This window comes from Myxocyprinus asiaticus, chromosome 24 (genome assembly GCF_019703515.2).
Source record: "Myxocyprinus asiaticus isolate MX2 ecotype Aquarium Trade chromosome 24, UBuf_Myxa_2, whole genome shotgun sequence".
Classification (NCBI taxonomy): domain Eukaryota; kingdom Metazoa; phylum Chordata; class Actinopteri; order Cypriniformes; family Catostomidae; genus Myxocyprinus; species Myxocyprinus asiaticus.
This window is the reverse complement of record NC_059367.1, coordinates 7,016,674-7,039,864: the sequence shown is the minus strand read 5'-3', so window position 1 is coordinate 7,039,864 and position 23,191 is coordinate 7,016,674. Positions and strand designations below refer to the sequence as shown.

Below are 23,191 nucleotides of genomic sequence, written 5' to 3'. Positions count from 1 at the left end.
ATTAAAATTAATGGGAGAAAATGGAACGTCCAACCCACCAAGAAGCTCGCGCAAAACAATCAACGGATGTAGAAAGGAAGTCCCGCCTTACAGGGAAAATAGCCAATCACCTTTTAGATACAGACATCGCCTGTCAATCAACTCGAGAACGCGCATGAGCGTTAACAAATCAAGCCGTTAAAATTGCGTTTTTCAGCGTAATCTGAGGTAAATATGCACAATTTATGACACCAGAGTTGTTTGATTTTACTGCTGATTTGAAATATGTCATTTAAACAGAAGCTTGGCAAACAGTTTTTGAGATTTCGCTGTTCCCCCATTCAAGTAGATTGGAGCTGCACTAGCATGACTGGAAATAGCCTCCTGGGAGCGTTCCAAAAATGGCCAACAGTGGACTGACTTGCTAGACAGACTTTGGTGTTTGGGGAAAGCGTCATGCTAGTGTAAAAGTCTCCTAAAAAAAATAAATAAAAATAAATAAAAGTACGTGACAAAAATGAAACATTATATATGAGTCAGTCGTATATGATTTTATGCTACTAAAGAACACTGTTTGTGGATTACAATAGTAAGGCATTTATTGATATTCAAAGAACATTCATATTGCAAGCACACACAAACAATAAAATGTGTCTGTGGAAAGAGCGAAACAGAAGCACAAATGTTAAATGCACTTGAACAAGCCAAAAAAAAAAAAAATTTTTTTTTTACATTTGTACGTCAACGTATATATTGCACGTATATATTGTCCATTGAAAACACACATTTATATATATATATATATATATATATATATATATATATATATATATATATATATATATATAAATATCATATGATAGAATGTGTTTTCTCAATGGACAAAATAAACGCAGTTTGCCTCGTTGACGTGCAAATGTAAAAAAAATCTTTTTTTTTTTTTTTTTTGCTTTATATATAAATTGGAAAATGTAACATTTTTGACAGACAAACCTCATAAATGGCCTGCAGAGGGCGCTGCTCATCTAATCTAAATACAATCTAGTTAAAACAGTTGAATTCTGAAATAAAAATATTCTTTAAAAATATGTCTGTTTCTGTCTAAATTTTGTTTAACATAATGCAGTTGAAATGTATAAAAGAGAAAAGCACCAATGAGGACTTAACATGGAAAAACACATGTCAATCCCACGAGAATAAACAAAAGAATACAACTAATTAGACAAAATCAATGAAGAAAAGGCAAGCAAAATATTTCACAATAAGGCAGCACCTTTTGAGTTTAGCTTGATAAGGCCATTGAATAATAGACGTATGCTTTCTTTTCCTTTTCCAATTCTGGCAAACAAAATATTATAAAGTTATCTACCGTGTACATTAGTATCATAACTTCAGTCAATCATAATATGAAATGCAAAACATTAATGAGGTATAGGTATAAATATGACATTTTATTTTTCAACAAATACTAAGTACCAGTTGTAAAACAGAGTTTAAAAATGTCAGCATAATTAAGGCATTTGAAATATACCCCCCATATTTTCCTTTGGAATTGGGGCAGGAGTGTGTGAATTTCATGTTCAGTATGTTCTCCTCATGGCTTCTCGTGTAAAGGTTTCAAATTTCAGTTTCCTTTCTTCTTTCCAGGGGTCTTGGGACTAAAAGTAATAAAGAGAGAGAAGACATTATGTGGTTAATAAATAAATAAATACATTTCGAGTTCATTATATACATCTGTTTTTATACACTCACAAAATATTAGCCTATTTTTAAGATTTATGCATTCCAGTTTCATAACAAAATTCTGTAAAACTGAAGTGTAATGTTTAACAAAATTAAACTAATAAAAACTAAAATATTGTTTATTTTATTAAAGATTACTCAGTTCAATTTGATGGAAATTGTTATGAAATTGAAATGTGTATATTTTTGGAGTGTACACACTAATCAATGCTTTCTTAAATATCATGATAGTATACAAAAATGCTGTGCAGTTGTAAACATTTAAAACATGTGCTGGGCAATCTCACATTGCATGCTTTATTACATTTAGTTATATATTAGAGTTTTGGGGTATAAAGTATATTCTCATTATTTTTGCATAAAAGGTACATTCTCACTATTTAGCAAGATTAATGTCAATGATTGTTTAGGTTAGTAGTTAGTATGCTCACCCATGCATTGTGCAAAATCACCTCTGATAACCTGTTTTGGTTGCTGGCTCATATTTTAAGTCAGCATGTGCCCCAAAAAGCCTGTTTCATGTTGGTGAGGCTGTACAGAACACACCATTACATTTTACTGTGTTTTAATACAGAAACTATAGTAGGATAGTTTTACTATAAAATATATTCATTGTAGCAGTATATTCATCCAATTATGATTGACAGGTTAACAAAACACCTTATGATTTTTCAATTCAGTAGAAAGAAGCATGACTTCTAGACAAAAACTTTATGTAAGCATTCCTTATTTAGATATTTTCTTAAGTACATTTTCCTTTAGGTTTGCTCTGTGGTCATTTGCTCAACTATTGCTTACCTTTAATCTAAGGCCCCATCCCTAATTGGCCAATCTCATGAAACCTGTCCAAAAAATTTCCAGGTCACATTTCAACCCAAAATCAACAGCAAGACATTTGAAATATTGTTTTGCTGAAAAACAAAAAACAAAGCCTATTCTCATTACTCTAATGCAAAAAATAACATTTTCATTAATGCAATGTGAAAACAACGATATACTATATTTATATATACAGTGTATTACATGCAGTCATTGTATTACATTCAATTCTCTAAACTCAAAGTAAAAATAGGAAGAAAGCGGCACATCACAATGCAAAGAGTCTTAAAGGGACAGTTCACCCAAAATGAAAATTCTCTCATCATTTACTCACCCTCATGCCATCCCAGATGTGTATGACTTTCTTTCTTCAGCAGAACACAAACGAAGACTTTTAGAAGAATATCTCAGCTCTGTAGATCCATACAATGCAAGTGAATGGTGGCCAGAACTTTGAAATCCAAAAAGCACATAAAGGCAGCATAAAAGTAATCCATAAAAAGTCAGTGATTTAATTCATGTCTTCAGAAGCGATATGATAGGTGTGGGTGAGAAACAGATCAATATTTAAGTCATTTTTTACTATAAATCTCCACTTTCACGTTCTTCTTCTTTTGCTGATTTGCATTCTTTGTGCATATCACCACCTACTGGGAAGGAGAATTTATAAAAAATAAAAAAATAAAACAGTTTCTCACCCACACCTATCATATTGCTTCTGAAGACATGAATTAAACCACTGGTGTCGTATGGATTACTTTTATGCTGTGTGCTTTCTGGACCTTCCAAACTTTCCTTGCATCGTATGGACTTACAGAGCTGAAATATTCCTCTAAAATTTTTTGCTTGTGTTCTGCAGAAGAAAGAAAGTCATACACATCTGGGATGGCATGAGTGTGAGTAAATGATGAGAGAATTTTCATTTTTGGGGGACCTTTAATGCTCCAAAAATAAGCTTAATTTTCTTTATGATCAATATATCTTATTTTTTTCTTTCGATTTAGGGGTGGATGTGACCTGGATATTTTTGTGAGAGTCACCCAATTCTTCAATCTATACATTATAGAAATTGAGAAATTGATTAGATTGTTTGACTTTGTTTTACACAGGCAAACACAAGCTACATTGACTTCTGAGGCTCATATAAGAAACACAAACTCTACTCTCTATTGGTTGTTTACTGTTAGCCTCAAGAAAGAGGCCACTATCCACTATACTTCAACTTTTCACAGACTATTTACAGTATATTTTTTGTTAAGCGTTTAACAAAGACTGTACTTTTTGATTTATCAGAATGAAGAATTAGTCTTAGACTCCTGACAGCTGTCACAGAACATAAAATCTCAACTGGACATGTGCAATGTTTTGTATTGTTTACATGAAATCATCTTTGCACAAGTTATTCAATTCAGATCTACTGTTTTCACCAGTGAGCCAAAAATATATAAGAAAACAAAAGACAATATTTTCTGTTTACGTATCACTGGATTTTCCCAGAATGTTCTCATTTCATTTTTATTCACAAAAAAATGCTTTCATCTTTTGCAACCCTAGTAATATCAGCTCTTTTGAGGGCTGTGTTCTGAAATACAACAATCTGTGCTCATCAAAAAATCATGGTAATAATCTCATAAACAAATATGAAAGATTTACATGAATGTTAGCATTGCACAATGGAGTTTTGTGTCAGAATATGGCTTATAGTAAGTTCTCTTGTCCCAAACCACACTCATATCTATATTTCATTATACATATATATATATATATATATACTGTAAACCCTAATGCTCAGAATAATTAATTGTTTTGAGTAGGAAAAAATTAACTCTTACAAATGAACCTTGATGAGTATTTAGAACTTTCTCTTTCTTTTGAGTTCACAAAACTGACACATTTTAAGTAAACTGAATTGTTTTATTGTTTTGAGTTTGATGAACTTGTCTCTGTAGTGTGTAATGTATGGGATAGCTTACTGAATATTTGAGTTAAGAGTAATTAACATGGATGTGTAGTACAAAATCAAAATCTGAAAGTTCTATTAACTTTGAGAAATTGAGGCTATCATTTACATCAATTATTTTTAGTTCTACTAACTTATTAGGGTTTACAGTGTGTGTAGTATATATCTATATATATATATACAGTACATATAATCACTTCAGCTGCCTGAGGCCACTATTGGCTCATTAGTTTCTAAAAATGTTTGATATTTTCACTTGGGGGTTTAAGATCTAGACAATGAGCTTGGACAGTCTCTTTTAGAGCTTTGGAGAACTCCTTACACTACAATTTTGGATTTAAAGTCAACATGAAACAGCATTTGCAACACATACTGCAGTTTTGATGGTGGCCTTTGTAAACAACGAAAAAAGAAAACGGAATCACTGTAGCCCACTTTTCTTCATCAAAAACAATGAAGAAACCAATGAAATTCCTTCCTCTGCAATTTAACAGCGCTAAACCCAAGTCCTGTTAAACCTATTTGAATTATAACATTTTAACCCTTTAAAAGCGATAAAAGCAATTTACCAAACCAGACTTCCCAAATCCCTATGTGTTCCATCATCAAATACAGTTATGTGCTCTGGTGAGCATATTTTGTTCTCTTTTGTTTTATTTTTTTTTTTTTTTTATAAAACATTTATTTTATATCAGGACTCTCTCAGTGTGTGGGGATTTACTGAAAACAGTTTTGGCATTTGTGTATCAAATATTTGCACAAAATAATTTGTACAATACATAAGAGAAATCCACAAAAATTTGATTCATTTTTTTGCATCATAAAAAGAAGATATTATATTTTGATATTATTTAAAGTGCAAGAACTATATTATCATCGGTAATTACCAGTCAGTCACATGTGGATTGAGAAAGGCACAGCATTAACCACTGGTTGATCAAGCAAAACTAGTCCCTCTCACACATAGAAACACACATGTGCACACATGAGAAAAATGGCCTTGATTAAGATGCCATTTGGTTAGAAAACGACCACGATAGCCAGATAATGCTACAAGCCAGAATTGAATTGCACTGTGTCCCCAATGCAAACTGTAAACGATGTGTTAAATGACTGTTCGTCAAATATTTAACTAGTTCTGGAATAAGCCATAATTCAGCATTTTAAGGCTTATAGATTTCAAATACATTAAATGCCTCTTTGCAGATTACATTATAATAGTATTAGTGTGGCATCATGTCAATTAGTGTCAATTAGTTAAAACATCACTTATAACATTGCATTATGGCTAAAGAGGTTGTTAAACAACTTGTGTTGTTTAATATGAACTTCATTACATCTATTACAATGGACCTTAAACATTCCTTTGTCTGGCTCCTTGTAATATTAGGTATCTTTTTAGCACTCTGCTATTATTATACACATCTCAAAATCACTCACAATGGGACTGAACTCAACAAACTGGCAACAAAGTTCCATATGTCTGTTAAAGCTACGAATGCATCAAAAGCTCTTTGCCACTGTACAAATAAACCTTAGAACCACACAAATGAGGTATTGCTATGTTTTCCTACCTCCATGTACTAACAGTGTAAACATGGTAGACATTTACATAGATTTTCTCAATCATTATTTTTCCTTTTCTTTCTATTTTACGTAAGAAAATTATTTTGGCAAAGGGCTTTAATTACATGTAGCAGTTGCAGTGGGTGAATCTCACAAAAACCTGTCAAGAATATGTCCATAATTCACCCTGAAATAAAAATATTTATAATAGGTTAATAATAAAATCTACTAAAACGGTATAATGTGCATGAAGAAAATAAAGCATTTTTAATTGTGAGCTTATTTTTATGACAATTAATATATATATATATAAATTATAAATGCATATATTTAATAGAATATACAAATTTATATTTGCATATTATTTTAAATATAAAAAATATATAATTTATAATATATATATATGTATATTTACCATACTTACCATATGTAATGTTAAGTGTTTATGGTAGCATTTGTTGTACTGATTTTAGTTTATAATGATTTTAATTCAACAAATAATAAAACAATAAAAATCAAAATATAAAGATCAAATAAAATAAATAAATAAAAAAAAATATCATTGTCATCATCAATGAGAATGAGATTTCATTGCTTAAAAGTAATGAGCATTTTGGGGGAGGGGTGAAATATGATCCAGACATTTCTTTGTGAGATTCACCATATTAGATTTTAATAAATCTAGTCCAAAGATTACAGCACATTCCTTTGCTCAGTAGTACCCTAATGATTATGGTTATGTCAAACTTTCCCCCAAGATGCAGCGTAGTGAGCTGTCTAACAAGAAAATGTAGTTAAAAGGAATAGTTCACCCTAAAATTGAAACTCGTCATCATTAACACACCCTCATGTTGTTCCAAACCCAAGTGACTTTATTTCTTCATCGGAAAACATAAGGAGATGGCAGAATGTTAGCTTTAGTCAACATTCACTTTCATTGTAAGGAAAAAGTGACTGAGACTGACATCTTTGTGTTCCATAGAAAAAAAGAGAATCATACTGTGTTTGGAACAACATAAGGGTGAGTAAATTAAAATTTGGGGGGTGTACTATCCCTTTAAGGCAGACAGGAAAGTTAATGCATGGAAATCTAGAGCTACATCTCTCTGGTTTGTGCTTCTTTCCGAAAGAACAAAATCAATTCAAAACACAGGATTAAAAGGGCCGCTCATAAACGACCTAGCCTGAGAACGCTTAAGGAACTCTGGGGTCGTGGTGCTTCCATGAGCACTAAACACTAAAGACAATCTGCTTTAGAAAATGGCAGAGCCCAAAACCCCACAGCAGCAGAAAAAAACGGAGCGGAGAGAGTTAGGATGTCCAGTGAGAGAGGTAAATATGTTAATGGTAGTTAAAGGGATAGTTCTACCAAAAATGAAAATTCGGTCATCATTTACTCTCCTTCGAGACATTCCAAACCCATATGATTTTCTTCTATAGAACACAACAGTAGATATTAGGGGACTGACAGCTCTTTTGTGTTCCACGGAAGAAAGTCATACAGGTTTGAAGGTGAAAAAATCCTAGAATTTAAATTTTTGTGTGAACTGTTCCTTTAAGAAGGAAGAAGATGTGGGACATAGATAAGTTGCCGACAGGTGACTCAATTCATTTAGCCAGCACTGACTTTGGGAGAAAAGCATCCAACTCTGAGTCTACTCCTTTGCTGTGGCCTGATGAGGATGTGCTGGTACTGGAAGTGCTGGTGTTTGGTTTGGGGAGACTGTACATGTAGACGGCGCCTATGACCAGTCCTGCGCCCAGCGTGAAGATCAAGTCCACGTGGAAACCAAAGAGGTAGACAGACATGATGGTAGATACAATGATGGAAAAAGAAGTAGCGAATCCTTTAAGAATATTGTCTGCGTATTTCACAACCACGGCCACCAGGAGGCCACCAAACGCTTGGTTGAAGATGACGCCCCACACCATGGGTGTGTAGCCAAATAGGAAGCCTTTTTCGGCAATGACAGCTCCATCGTTCCACCAAAGGCCGAGAAGACCCAAAAGAGTCCCGAAGATCCCGAGCTGCACGTTCCTCATCCACACCGAGGCCGAGCTGCCCTTCAAGATCTTCTCGAAGTAAACGCCGGCAAACCCAGACGACAAACAGGACACCACCACCGACGCCAAGCCTTTGACATAGCTCTGGTTAGTGCTGGTCAAAGCCTCTTTCTGTTTTCCGCCCTCTTGTTCCATTTGGACGATCGCGACACCGGCGAAGAGCAGCACTAGAGAGATCCACTGGACTTTAGAGAGACTCTTCCGCAACATGAGAACTGAAAACAACGCTGTGGTCAAAATCTTCAGCTGATATGTGACCTACAGAAAGAGAAATATAACTTCGTAATAGCGTCTCTGGTTTACATTTCAGTAGAAAAAAAATGGGCTTAGAGTTGGTAGGCTTGATTAATTTCAATGAATTAATTTAAAATGTTTTAACGAATCAATTCAACAATTTTTGCACGTCATCACTCAATGTGAGTTTAGTAAAAATATACGGTATGTACGTAAATGGGTGTTTCTTCAACCTCGGGTACTTGCATGTCCCAGATGTTGATTTTTATTAAAACAAATATATTTCTACTTTTTTCTTTTGTTAGATTATGGTTTCGTTAAAACTGAATTGTAATTTTTTTTCACCAGACCGTTATCATTTATTTTTTGTACTTTTCAAATGCCTGTTGTATATACATTTTACTGTTTTAGCCATGTCCTGGACCCAGACTTTTAATATGAAACTATGAAAATCCATTATAAAAATTCTAATCATTACATATTTAAAACTATGATAATCTATACAAAGAGTGAAATAAACAAACCATTGTAATATTCAGTGTGTGAAAATGATTTTTCAGTTTTCCAAAAATTAAACTGTCCCAGTTGTGGCTGTAATCTTACCAAATTATGCAAAAAAATTTGAACATTTTCTTTAATTGTGTGTATTTAGGATTCATAAAATGTTAGCTATGAAATTAGCCTTAGCAAGACAAAGTGGTGACCTATTTTATTTTTTAAAATACAAAAAGTCAAAAATTTCATTTCCATCACTGTCATTTTCACCACAAAAATCTATTAAACAATTCAGAATTTGAGAAGTGCTGGAACTGACACTGTGGTGGGAAGTTTCATGGCTTTCAGAAAAAATGGCAAATCTCTTGTGATGCATGAGCATACACTGTTGGGAAAAATGTTTTAACAAGCCTTTATTTACTAAACGTCCAGAGTGCTTAAAGTGTCCTAAGTTGCAGAAACACCCATATTCAAATACTGTTAACTGTTAGCCAGACAATTTATTGAAACAAAAATGGGTCAAATCTGTTCATTTCGCACACAGTTACATATAAAAACCTTCAGCAACTTGGACTGGAGAAGTTAGCCAAACTACAAGTCAAAAAGAGATAATTTACATAAAGAAATCTTAAAGGTACAGTAAAAAAACATGTTAAAGGAATAGCTCACTCAAAAATGATAATTCTCTCATCATTTACTCATCCTAATGCCGTCTCAAACTCATTTGACTTTCTTTCTCGCGCCAAAGTGCGAGGGAGTGAAATCGAGCTTCAAATCAAGGAAACTGCAGATGTCAAGATTTATAGACAAAAAGGGGGTACATTTTGGTCTGTTTCTCACCCAAAACCGATCATATCGCTTCAGAAGACATAAATTAAACCACTAGAGTAGTATGGATTACCTTTATGCTGCCTTTATGTCCTTTTTGGAGCTTGAAAGTTTTGGACCCCATTGACTTATATTGTGTGGATAAAAACACACATCATATATCCATTAAAAATCTTTGTGTTTCATAGAAGAAATATAGTCATATGAGTTTGATCCAGCATAACAGTTCGTAAATCAAGAGAGAATTATAATTTTATTATATATATAGTCTAGGGGGGGCCTGGGTAGCTCAGTGAGTATTGACGCTGACTACCACCCCTGGAGCTCGTGAGTTCGAATCCCAGGGCGTGCTGAGTGACTCCAGCCAGGTCTCCTAAGCAACCAAATTGGCCCAGTTTCTAGGGAGGGTAGAGTCACATGGGGTAACCTCCTCGTGGTTGCTATAATGTGGTTTGCTCTCGGTGGGGCGCGTGGTGAGTTGTGCGTGGATGCCATGGTGGATGGCGCGAAGCCTCCACATGCACTATGTCTCCGCGGTAACGCGCTCAACAAGCCACGTTATAAGATGCGCGGGTTGACGGTCTCAGACGCGGAGGCAACTGAGATTCGTCCTCTGCCACCCGGATTGAGGCGAGTCACTACTCCACCACGAGGACTTAGAGCGCATTGGGCATTCCAAATTGGGGAGAAAAAGAGGAGAAAAATAAAATATATATATATATATATATATATATATATATATATATATATATATATATATATATATATAGTCTAATGACACAAAAGTGTTGAATATGGCCCCTTTAAAGTGAAAAAAAAAAGAGTCGCAAGAAAAGAATGTGATGTAAGGCAGCCTCACCTGGAAAGTGGCTGCAGGTAAATTGGAAATGGCCACATACTGCAGGTTGTTTTGTAATGTGTAGATGAGGGACGGCACTGCTAACTTAAGTGTGTCTGAATACTGTACGACTATAGAGTCATACAGCAATGTTACAAAGTTCTTCACATTACCTGTATTTACAGAAAACAAGAAAGAACACTTATCACACACAAACTTCTGTGAATACAATACTGCCTCCCAAAACATTATTTATTACAGCAATAAGCCACGAGAGGCCATGCGCTACAGTAATTTTACTAAGGTTAACAGGGATTTTAGTGGTAAAGTAGCTTGAGTAGCTTGTTGTTTTTATAAAATGGCAGCAACAGCAATATGATACAAGACACCAATGTTCAATAAATAATTACATTTATTATAAAATAATTATCTCATAGTCAGAATAAACAATTCTTCGCCAAGTAATATAGTTCATTAGCCTAACTGTATGATGCTTACGATTGCCAAACAACGACACAAATTGGTGCATTAACATAGAATTCAAATGCGGTCACGTGTGCATACATTGCTATTTTACATGGCTTACTAATTTAGAATCTGAACAATCCATTTTATATTTAGCATAATGATACCCATTTTATTAATTTAATTTTAATTAGGCCCATTATTTGTTTTAGGGAACAAAAGTAAACAACACCACAGTGTAATACAATCATAAGATATTAACTTTATTAAAACCATGACATTAATATATTATCCTGATATCCTTAAATTCATATTATAAATATATTCACATTATATAAAAGGGCATCTGTGGTAGCGTCACTTTTCACCAAGATTATTTTAAGATTTATGCATTGTATCACATTGTATTTGGACTCGTTTTAATCGGGAGCATCTGCTGTTTATATATTGTGTTTGTGTTTCATTAAGTTACAAGTGAAAATGTGACAGAGAGAGAGACATACACACTCACAGGGCTTTTACACGATATTGTCATATATATATATATATATATATATATATATATTTGGTATGCGAGTAAAACAATATTTATCATTTTCTACTTAAGATCTTTCCATTCTGTATTATGGTTTGACCGTATGTTTGACAGTATGGTGTATAGCCAATAATCATATATTATGAAAACGGAACACTTCTTTGTCAGCAAATTAAAAAGCACCCGTTAAGAGTTAGTTATATTGCCTATATTCATTGTAAAGTCCAGCTTCTAAGCTTTAAAATTAAATCAATTTTGTGTTTGTCAATCAAGTAGTTATTCATTAATTTGATGATTTTTTTTCAGCATGGAGCATCACAGTATGCTAAAATATTTATTTATTATTATTTAAGCGACTCAAGAGAAAACACAGTATATGCCTGATTTATTTTCTCTTTGCATGGCAGACAACATGTATAAAAAAAACAGGATTGGGTAATTTATAACGTTAATTTTTGCGATTAATATTTGACTGTTTAATGAGTAAAAAAAAAAACAATTGTGCAGTATCTGTTTTTCTTTTTCACTTCCTGAAACTTCACTAATGTTTTTCCCCACATCTTGTGGCTAAAATTGGAATATATAAATTTTCAGGAGGTACACGCTCGACTCAACTGCACATCCTAGCAAAGAAACTGATTGTGTGGTGCAGTGCACAATTATTCATTACGCACAACGCATGTCCTGTGCATAATAAACACGGGAGATTATTTACTGTGATGAGAATAGAGACTTTACCTGCAAGTGGTGAGCCAGGTGTGTGAGAGATACAGGCAAGCTGCCGTATTTTGTTGCATTGCCCGAAAACACTCACTCACTGTCATCTGAACCACTTTTAAAAAACAAAACTGCATGAGAAAGACCCAGCGTGTGTGCGATAGAGACGGCAGCTAGAGACAATAATAGTTTTACGATTTTAAACTTCAGCATATTAAACTTAAGCATTCGATTTGGTTGTATCTGTAAGTATAGTGTCTTATAATGCATTTGCAATTGAAAACTTAAGTTTATCTTGCCAATAAAACTTGATATGAACTGAATGTGCCCATTTGATCCTATTATTAAAGTCTACTGGAAAATGCCAGAATAAACTTTAAATTAAAGCATGTCCACTGATTTTATGGCATGTACACATATACTTGTATCAAAGATATATACCTGTAAAAATGTGTGTAATTAAATCTATCCGCAAAAATCTGAACATTTTAAAGGACATATTTAAATAATAAAAATAAGTAATGACTAACCAATTTCTTGCAAGTTCTTTGAAACAAAGTATGCAGTAAATATATTGATGTTTATATTTTTTAAATGTTTGTTGTAATGCATCATGTACCATGATTAATCGCGATTAATCACAGAAAACTGTGCGATTAATTAGTTTTAAAACAATTATCGATTCAAAGCCTTAATAATAATAAATATGTACCTAAATCTAATTTTCATATACTTCGATGAATCCTTTTTGATAAACTTTTTATTACTTTAATAAATACTTTTGAATCCAGGAATTACAATGCTTTTGTTTGGAAAATGTATAATTATTTCAGAAATGAAGGCATTGTCTCTCAATATACTAGCACTTTGGCTTTGTACTTTCAGAATGACACAGACACATAAACGCAGATATAAATACAAACTACTGAGGCTATGGCGTAGGTTCGATGCACAATCATAAACCTGCCTTAAGAGTCAAGAGAATGCCATTGATGAACACACCTCTGTTCTGCATCAGGATGATAACCAGACAGGTAAGGACTTTAAGAACCTCTGCCATGACAACAGCTGATGTGGTGAAGAAATGGTCTCCCGGCAACGTCCGCACATAGCGGATGCTGAGGATGAGTGATGCATTCTGGATCACCAGAATCGCCAAACTGATATACTTTAACTTCTTATTAACTGCATGGGAACACAAGCGTGAGACAACACAACATGTAACAACACAAACCAACTTTTAAAAATATGTTCCAGGTTTGAAACCTTTTAATGTGCACAGTAATTATGCACTTACAGTAATGGAGTCTATGGGGCAAGGCATTGCGGAGGGATTAAAATCAGAAATGTGAAGTTTGTACTTTTGTTAAAGCACTTATATTAATTAGTATTATTTTAACATTTATCCCGATGCAATCCATAGACTAGTAAGTGCATTACTGTGTTTTGTTTGTTTTGTTTTCAGAGAAATTAGTCAAAATCATTCTGTGTTAAATGACAGAAGTCACAGATGCTGTCAATAGAGTTTGACTTGTATTTAACCCTCCTATGGTATTCAGTCATTTTTGACCGAAATACATTTTTAAAATTTAATATAAATGATTTCCATTATCTGAGCAGTACAAGACTTGGTGACTTTTCCTCCATTTCCCATCAGAACATACAAAAAAACTGGGCTTGATTCGATAAGTCTAAGTGGTCATTAAAAATAAAAAGAGAAAAAGAAAAGTGGCACCTTTGGTATTCGCGGTCAAAACTGACCGACCATTGAAAATGAATGGGAAAGACCAACAAACAGCAAAAAAAAAAAAAAAAAATTTAATCTGTAAATACAATCAATAAATCAGACATAAATTACAGGGTGAGACTCTAAAACATCCTCACTGCAAAACACACACACCCATTTAAACACAAACACACTTACAAACACACAAAAATGAACTGGTAAGACTTTAACACAACACTTTTTTTATATATATTTGTCAAATAAAACCAATAAATCAGCCAAAATACTAAACATACACACTAAGTAATGAAGGGTTGAGACAATAACACACTCACAATGCAGAACACAAACACACACACACAAACACACACAGAACCAGGGCATCAATAAGTGGAGCTCTAAAGCCATCTTTTGGTCATTGTTGGCATTACAAGTCATCTGTTGTTTTCCAGGTGATGACAGAAATCTGGCACACACACACAAACACACATACGTTTGCAAAATAAATTTTTACTATAGAAATTTTGAAATTGCAAAATGTTTACTCTGATTCTTCTGCTTTATACTCTTAATTTTCAGAATTTTGCAATACATTTCTGTTTCTCATTTTCTTGACATTATTATGCATTTACTTTGAGTTATTACATTTTTACGTTTGAAATAAATTATTGGTAGAAAATAGGGATGCACCAAAATTTCAGCTGCTGAAAAGTTTTGGTCAAAAATGCTATTTTCGGTTTTCGTCCGAAAGAGAAAATAAAAGGCCGAAATCTTGAAAATAAACTGTTACTTTAAAATCCAGTAACAGAAGCACTCACATGGAGAAAAAGCATTGCTTGTGTTGGACATTAAAGTCCACATCCCCAGAAGTGAAGTGTTCACTCTCTTGGTCACTAGTGCATTAATAAAAGAGCATTTTCCAGTGCTCTGATTTGTGTGTTATTGTGTGTCAGTTAATGTCATGCTCCAATATGGCATTAAAGTAGCATAAAAGCACCATTAAAGTAGTCCATATGACTCCTGTATTACGTTCAAAGTCACTGGAAGCCGTACAAAAGATTTGTGAATCGCAAAGGATTCATTTAATTTTATTAAATGAATAAGTAAATATATCGTCTTCATGAGCAATGAGCTCACGTGAATGGGCGCTGCTCTGTTGCTGACACACACACATAGCAGCAGCACGTGCACAAACGGCTAGTGAAGCTACTGTTTTTAGCACAGCTCAAAGTTCTTCCTGGAATGTCCTGCCAAAATAAAAGCCAGCATTTTTATTATTGTATAATATAACTTTATTATTATTGTTAAATTACAATAATAATGTGATAATCCTATCACAACTAAAATGAACACAAAAGAGATCCAATAAAGAATCCAGTCCACATACAATGTGTGGAAAAACAGTGTGCCAAAAGAACTGGCTTCATGTTCACTGAATATTTTACTTGAATTACTGTTACATTTGCTGCTGCATTATTCAGTAGAGTACTTTATAATCAAGGTTTTCTTAATAGGCTACACATTTTTTTTTATGTAAATCATCTCTGTCTCTTACATTGAAGAGTGTAGTTATAGAAAAAGTAGTTTTGGTGCATCCCTAATAATAACGGCCAAGAATTTTCATTTCAGTGTATCACTAGTAGAAAAATGCTTCTGTTTGTAACACCATGGTCAGGTTTGATGATAAGCATAATGACATAAACTGCAAAAAATTTCACTTCAAATACATTTTAAACTGCTACATTTTGACAAATAATAGTTTGATAATGTCTAAATATATATCCAAATGCATATCTTGTGATAAAATATAAAATTAGGTTACAACAATCTATCAGGCTACAGCCATCTACTGGCATGACATGGTTTTCAAGTCATGTTATTCATTTTATTCACCAGATGGCAGCAATCCAATTTGCCTCCAATTTATGTCACATTCTCATATTTTCATCATGTTTCAACTTATAGAAGTGTAGGTTCTGAATTTTTTTATTTTGTTTCAAAAATGTGCTTATTTGTATATGCAAATGAATGGTAAAATTTAGAACTTTACATGTAAATTAGATCAAAATAGCATAAAACCCCAAAAGAACTTGATAATTTTATTGTTCTTTCTTCAAGTAAGAAAACAATGGTCTAATTATCATCATAAAAAAAAAAAAAAAAAAAAAGGGTTACACATCTAAACCTTCTGGTCAAAAATAACCGTGAATACCAAAGGAAGGTGCCATTTTTTAATACCATAGGAGGATTAACCTGAAACTATCCTTTAACAGGCACAGATATGCCTCGAAATGCTGCAAATCTGAATATTTGTACTAAAAGTTTGAACTAACGGATCTGAACCCTGACATACATCAACATTAAGGCAACTTTCAACTTTTTAGAATACCGGGGCACTCCAGCACACGTCGACAGCAGAACATTATTTGCTCAAGTCAGTGGCAACACCCTCTTTATAGAGGGTTCATTCATACATGCTGCATGGAATTTAAATAGTTTCCTGGCAAACAAGCCAAACAGGAAGTAGGCAGCCTATGGTCAGTTTGCGCTGACAAACTGTTATTTGATGTTCATCAGGTTAAACTACCTGAATATCATGAAGAATAATGCAATGAAATGTCTAACCATGCCTTATTTAACAAAAAGGCAAGTTTTAAAATATCAGGTTTCCAAAGACAGCCCGTAGACAATACACACATGCAATCAAAAGGAGTTTTAATCTTATTTTGCCCATTCTTAGTGCATGAAGTCTTTTCTTCTGTAAAGAATGCCATGGTGCATGCACATCAATTGCCTGCAGTGCAGTCCCACCCTCTAATCACTATTCTGTCTGTGTCAAACAGCTAATACATCATCATACACCACCTGCCACAGTCACTAAACATTTAAGACATATTAAACAAATAACATGTGCAAAATGTACATTAGCCAGGCAAGTTTCTTTGTACAGCATATATATACAGAGCAGTTATTCAAAGTAACAAGATTTAAAAAGCAAAAGAGACAAAAGAAAAAAGTGACAAAAGAGAATGATTGTTTGTCTAAAAAGGTTAAAATACTTTTTTTATATAGGCAATGTCATGGTACTAAATAATTAGCAAATAACATAAAAGTATCATGTTATTAACATTGTTCTCCAAGGTATATAAAAAACACCATGGTATTACCATTGTACCATGTCCAAAAGGACCATGGTAACATATCACAGAACTGTTTTGTAAGTGACAGTTTCCCCCAAAATACCATGGTTTCTTTTTGTTACTACTGTAAAATTATATTAAATTTTACTCAAACAATGCAAAGTTGGTTACACTTTATTTTACTGTACATGTACTTTCAGTGTATTTACAGTGTAATTACCCAAGAAAGTACTAAGTAATATTAGGTAAATACATGTACTTAATATGGGTTAGGTTTAGGGTTAGTACCTAGTAATTACTAAAGTTGTTGTAATTATATAGTACGTAAATGTAGAACATTAATGTAAAATAAAGTGCTACCGCAAAGTTTTAAGAATCTTTTTCTGCCATTGGTACTAAAGTTTTACTGTACTACCAATTTTGTTGGCCTTACAAAAACCTCCTTTGGTTGTAACATGGTACAGTGAAGGTTACAGATTGTAATACCATGTTACTTGGATATACCATGTTTCTCTATGGTTTCCATATCACATAACATGGTATTTGCATAGTACACGAATGTGCTTTAAAGAATACCACGGAGTTATTATGGTGCATGTCCAAAAATGTGGTTTTACCATGGTACATGCCCAAAACACTGTATTAACATGGTATATGTCCAAACATATAGTTATTGCTGTGGTTTATGTCCAAAAAACATGGTATTACCATGGTTCATGTCTAAAAAAAACATGGTATTACCATGGTTCATGTCCAAAAAAACATGGTATTGCCATGGTTCATGTCCAAAAAACATTGTATTACCATGGTTCATGTCCAAAAAAAACATGGTATTGCCATGGTTCATGTCCAAAAAAAACATGGTATTGCCATGGTTCATGTCCAAAAAAAACATTGTATTACCATGGTTCATGTCCAAAAAAACATGGTATTGCCATGGTTCGTGTCCAAAAAACATGGTATTACCATGGTTCATGTCCAAAAAACATGGTATTACCATGGTTCATGTCCAAAAAACATGGTATTACCATGGTTCATGTCCAAAAAACATGGTATTACCAAGGTTCATGTCCAAAAAACATGGTATTACCATGGTTCATGTCCAAAAAACATGGTATTACCAAGATACATGCCAAAAAACATGATATTGCCATGGTTCATGTCCAAAAAACATAATATTACCAAGATACATGCCAAAAAACATGAAATTGCCATGGTTCATGTCCAAAAAAAACATGATATTACTAAGATACATGCCAAAAAACACAATATTGCCATGGTTCATGTCCAAAAAAACATGATATTACCATGATTCATGTCCAAAAAAACATGATATTACCAAAATACATGCCAAAAAACACGATATTGCCATGTTTCATGTCCAAAAACACAATATTGCCATGGTTCATGTCCAAAAAACATGTTATTACCATGGTTCATGTCCAAAAAACATGTTATTACCATGGTTCATGTCCAAAAAACATGGTATTACCATGGTACTTGTCCAAAAAACATGGTATTACCATGGTACTTGTCCAAAAAACATGGTATTACCATGGTACTTGTCCAAAAAATATGGTATTACCATGGTACTTGTCCAAAAAACATGGTATTACCATGGTACTTGTCCAAAAAAAACATGATATTACCAAGATACATGCCAAAAAACATGATATTACCAAGATACATGCCAAAAAACATGATATTGCCATGCTACATGTCCAAAAAAACATGATATTGCCATGCTACATGTCCGAAAAGCATGATATTGCCATGCTACATGTCCAAAAAACATGGTACTACCATGGTACATGTCCAAAAAACATGGTATTACCATGGTTCATGTCCAAAAAACATGGTATTACCATGGTTCATGTCCAAAAAAAAAAAAAAAAAGGTATTACCATGGTTCATGTCCAAATAAAACAAGGTATTACCATGGTTCATGTCCAAAAATACGATATTGCCACAGTTCATTTTCAAAAACATGGTATTACCATTGTACTTGTCCAAAAAACATGGTATTACCATGGTACTTGTCCAAAAAAAAACATGGTATTACCATGGTACATGTCCAAAAAAAACATGATATTACCAAGATACATGCCAAAAAACATGATATTACCAAGATACATGCCAAAAAACATGATATTGCCATGCTACATGTCCAAAAAACATGATATTGCCATGCTACATGTCCGAAAAACATGATATTGCCATGCTACATGTCCAAAAAACATGGTACTACCATGGTACATGTCCAAAAAACATGGTATTACCATGGTTCATGTCCAAAAAAAAAAAAAAAAAAGGTATTACCATGGTTCATGTCCAAATAAAACAAGGTATTACCATGGTTCATGTCCAAAAATACGATATTGCCACAGTTCATTTTCAAAAACATGGTATTACCATGGTACAGAACCAAATAACATGGTACTTCTATGGCATATGTCCAAAAACATGGTATTGCCATGGTACATCCCCAAATAACATGGTATTACTATGGCACATCCCCAAATAACATGGTATTACTATGGCACATGTCCAAAAAACATTGCATTAACATGATATATGTCCAAAAATATGGTATTACCATCACACATGCCCCCCAAAAAAACAGCACTACTATGGTCTGTGTCCAGAAAAACATGGTATTATCATGGTAACTATGGTTTTATGTCAAAAATGTGTTACCATGGTAATAGGGTTGTGCCGATAGATGATGATCTCAGGGATCGACAATGGTCAGAGTGATCACCAATAGCTGATGCCTTTGACGATGTCAAGACGATATTTGGCTCGTTTTACAATTAATGTATTAAATAATAATAATTATTATTATTATTAGGCTATTATTCTTATCAAATTAATATTACAAATAATTTGCCCGTAGACACACAGACACGCGCTTGAAGAAACACACTTTATTATATTATTAAGAACAGATGACAGAAAAGCTATCTATGCGCATGTATGACATGCTGTTTGTACGGAGGTGTGCAGTCTCATGGAACAGGCGCATGTAAAAGGTTCTCACACTTTCTTTGTTTCTGTCTTCTGAATTTTTTTTGTGCAAGAACAGTACCATCTATGAGTGCTGCAAATGACCTCAGACATCTCAGCTCAGGAGGTGCTTTGAGTTCAGTTCACTTTATTTCCACAGAGCAGTTCACTGTGAACGCAACTCTGCAGCCTATAGCCTACATCTGTGATTAAAACATAAAATAATATAAAAACACGTTCACCTTGAACCATGATTTATATTTCATTGATTATTATTATCATCATATAATTATTATTATTTTACATTTATAATTGTTTTATGTCTTCATTTGTGTAAGTAATTTTCCACCTGCATGTTTAGACGGATACTAGTCTGATGGTAAATGGAAAGGTGGTTACTTATATATATATATATATATATATTTTTTTTTTTTTTTTTTTTTTTGATCACTTCGTTATTTTAATTGCTTTTTCGTTTTGTTTAGAGTGCAATTTGAATTTAGAAATGTACACTGGTGGCCAAAGGTTTGGAATAATGTACAGATTTTGCTCTTATGGAAAGAAATTGGTACTTTTATTCACCAGTGGCATTCAACTGATCACAATATATAGTCAGGACATTAATAACGTGAACAATTACTATTACAATTTGAAAATAAAATTCAGAACGTCTTAAACTACTTCAAAGAGTTCTCATCAATAATCCTCCACGTGCAGCAATGACAGCTTTGCAGATCTTTGGCATTCTAGCTGTCAGTTTGTCCAGATACTCCGATGACATTTCACCCCACACTTCCTGTAGCACTTGCCATAGATGTGGCTGTCTTGTCGGGCACTTCTCATGCACCTTACAGTCTAGCTGATCCCACAAAAGCTCAATGGGGTTAAGATCCATAACACTCTTTTCCAATTATCTGTTGTCCAATGTCTGTGTTTCTTTGCCCACTCTAACCTTTTCTTTTTGTTTTTATGTTACAAAAGTGGCTTTTTCTTTGCAGTTCTTCCCATAAGGCCTGCACCCCTGAGTCTTCTCTTTACTGTTGTAAATGAAACTGGTGTTGAGCGGGTAGAATTCAATGAAGCTGTCAGCTGAGGACATGTGAGGTGTTTATTTCTCAAACTAGAGACTCTGATGGACTTATCCTCTTGTTTAGTTGTACATCTGGCCTTCCACATCTCTTTCTGTCCTTGTTAGAGCCAGTTGTCCTTTGTCTTTGAAGACTGTAGTGTACACCTTTGTATGAAATCTTCAGTTTTTTTTGTTGTCAATTTCAAGCATTATATAGCCTTCATTCCTCAAAACAATGATTGACTGATGAGTTTCTAGAGAAAGCTGTTTCTTTTTTTTGACCTAATATTGACCTTAAGACATGCCAGTCTATTGCATACTGAGGCAACTCAAAAACAAAGACAATGTTAAGCTTCATTTAACGAACCAAATAGCTTTCAGTAGTGTTTGATATAATGGCAAGTGATTTTCTAGTACCATATTAGCAATTTAGCATGATTACTCAAGGATAAGGTGTTGGAGTGATGGCTGCTGGAAATGGGGCCTGTCTAGATTTGATCAAAAATGACTTTTTTCAAATAGTGATGGTGCTGTTTTTTACATCAGTAATGTCCTGACTATACTTTGTGATCAGTTGAATGCCACTTTGGTGAATTAAAGTACCAATTTCCTTCCGAAATAAAAAATCTGTACGTTATTCCAAACTTTTGGCCGCCAGTGTATTTAATTACATTTATTTTATTTTTCAATGCAAAATCACTAAACCAAGAATATACACCGATCCCTCAGCCCAGGGGTTGCCGATGTAATTTGATATTCCAATATAAATATATATATATATATATATATATATATATATATATATATATATATATATATTGTGAAGGAGGGAACAAAACAAAAGTATTCACATGCATGATGTATTTTCCCAGACAACGAAATACCCGACCGGTAGAGAATGCACCGATTAAGTAGTTTCTTTGCCAAAGAGATGTTGCCCTTCATAACTGTTGTAAAGCCATCTTTCAAAAAGTTGAACAACACACATTTTAATTGCACTTTTTTTTTTCCGGTTTCATTTGAATTTTTAGTAAACATAAATACAAAATAAAGCTCAAAGTTTAAAATCAAGGTGTCTTGCTTTATTGTGTAGGCTTAACCATAACACTGCTTAACGAAAATTACCCCATAGTACCACTTAGCGTCCAACTAGCGGTAATACCGGTGTTCTTCGATACACCGCACCACCCCGATTATATCGGGTATTGGCAATCTCACAGGCTGACGATAGGACGATCGGACTATGGAGAAGATAGCCCAACCCTACATGGTAATAACTTTGTTAACTCTACATTAAACTGAGTGGCATGTATTGATCTGACAGTCTAGCAACGTGTAAATAGGCAACCAGTGGCATCAACAAGCGATATTTAGGAGATCACAAAGAATGAGCGAGTATATCAGTCTTACCTTCATTCTGTCTGCGGGATGTTTTATCTTCACCATTTTTGTTTGGACTCAAACTACTTGGTGCCATCATCGTCAAACATGGATCTGATTTTCAACACAAGTCCTGCTCTTCTCGATCGATCTGTGATGAATGCGGATGTTAATAGTAATGTCTCCACCGCTGCGCCATGGAACAGCTCATGGGAGACTGTATATGCAGACTGAATATTCAGTGGTATTCGAGGAAAAGTGTTGACGTCCCTCACACCACCAGCACAATAATTTCCCTGTTGCCGTCAATGAGAGCAGCGACCAATCACACGCGCCCGATGACTTCTTCGCGGTATTTTATGCTTCAAAATGCATCAGCGACATCTGTAGGGTTGGAGTGCTGTGGGAGTGCCGATTCTGACTGAGTTAATTTTGAGTTGTCTTCGACTCACGACTCCAACTGTAGAATCTGTTTATAACCAGTGAGCTTTTCCTCAGGACGAGGTCAAATACGGATTCATTAGAATAAATCGGGCTTCCCAATGAGAGTAGCTGTGTCCCAAATGACGAACTATACACTGTGCACTTGGCCATCTAGTGTATGAATTTTCAAAGTGTTGTATCGTT

At 34.0% G+C, this 23,191-nt stretch overlaps 1 protein-coding gene across 2 annotated transcripts; it reads right to left on the bottom strand.

Annotated features, from left to right (window-relative positions):
• Positions 1 to 576: 576 nt before the first annotated feature.
• LOC127415043 (UDP-galactose translocator-like) lies at positions 577 to 22,860 on the bottom strand. 2 transcript variants are annotated; one of them, XM_051653527.1, is made up of 5 exons: positions 22,595 to 22,860; positions 13,246 to 13,428; positions 10,548 to 10,699; positions 7,695 to 8,389; positions 577 to 1,637 (listed from the first exon to the last, which is right to left on the bottom strand). In XM_051653527.1, exons 1-5 carry the CDS (start codon positions 22,662 to 22,664, stop codon positions 1,604 to 1,606), a joined length of 1,134 nt encoding a protein of 377 aa, XP_051509487.1. In that variant the 5' UTR covers positions 22,665 to 22,860; the 3' UTR covers positions 577 to 1,603. The 2 variants fall into 2 exon arrangements, with proteins under 2 accessions (XP_051509487.1, XP_051509488.1); XM_051653528.1 differs by lacking the exon at positions 13,246 to 13,428.
• Positions 22,861 to 23,191: the final 331 nt, after the last annotated feature.

Excerpts from the sequence above, each read along its gene's own strand:
- LOC127415043 (XM_051653527.1), bottom strand. The coding sequence starts at position 22,664 with ATGATGGCACCAAGTAGTTTGAGTCCAAACAAAAATGGTGAAGATAAA. Across the intron at positions 8,390-10,547 it reads TACCTGCAGCCACTTTCCAG|GTCACATATCAGCTGAAGAT; the intron begins GTGAGGCTGCCT and ends CTCTTTCTGTAG. Across the intron at positions 1,638-7,694 it reads TTGGATGCTTTTCTCCCAAA|TCCCAAGACCCCTGGAAAGA; the intron begins GTCAGTGCTGGC and ends TATTACTTTTAG.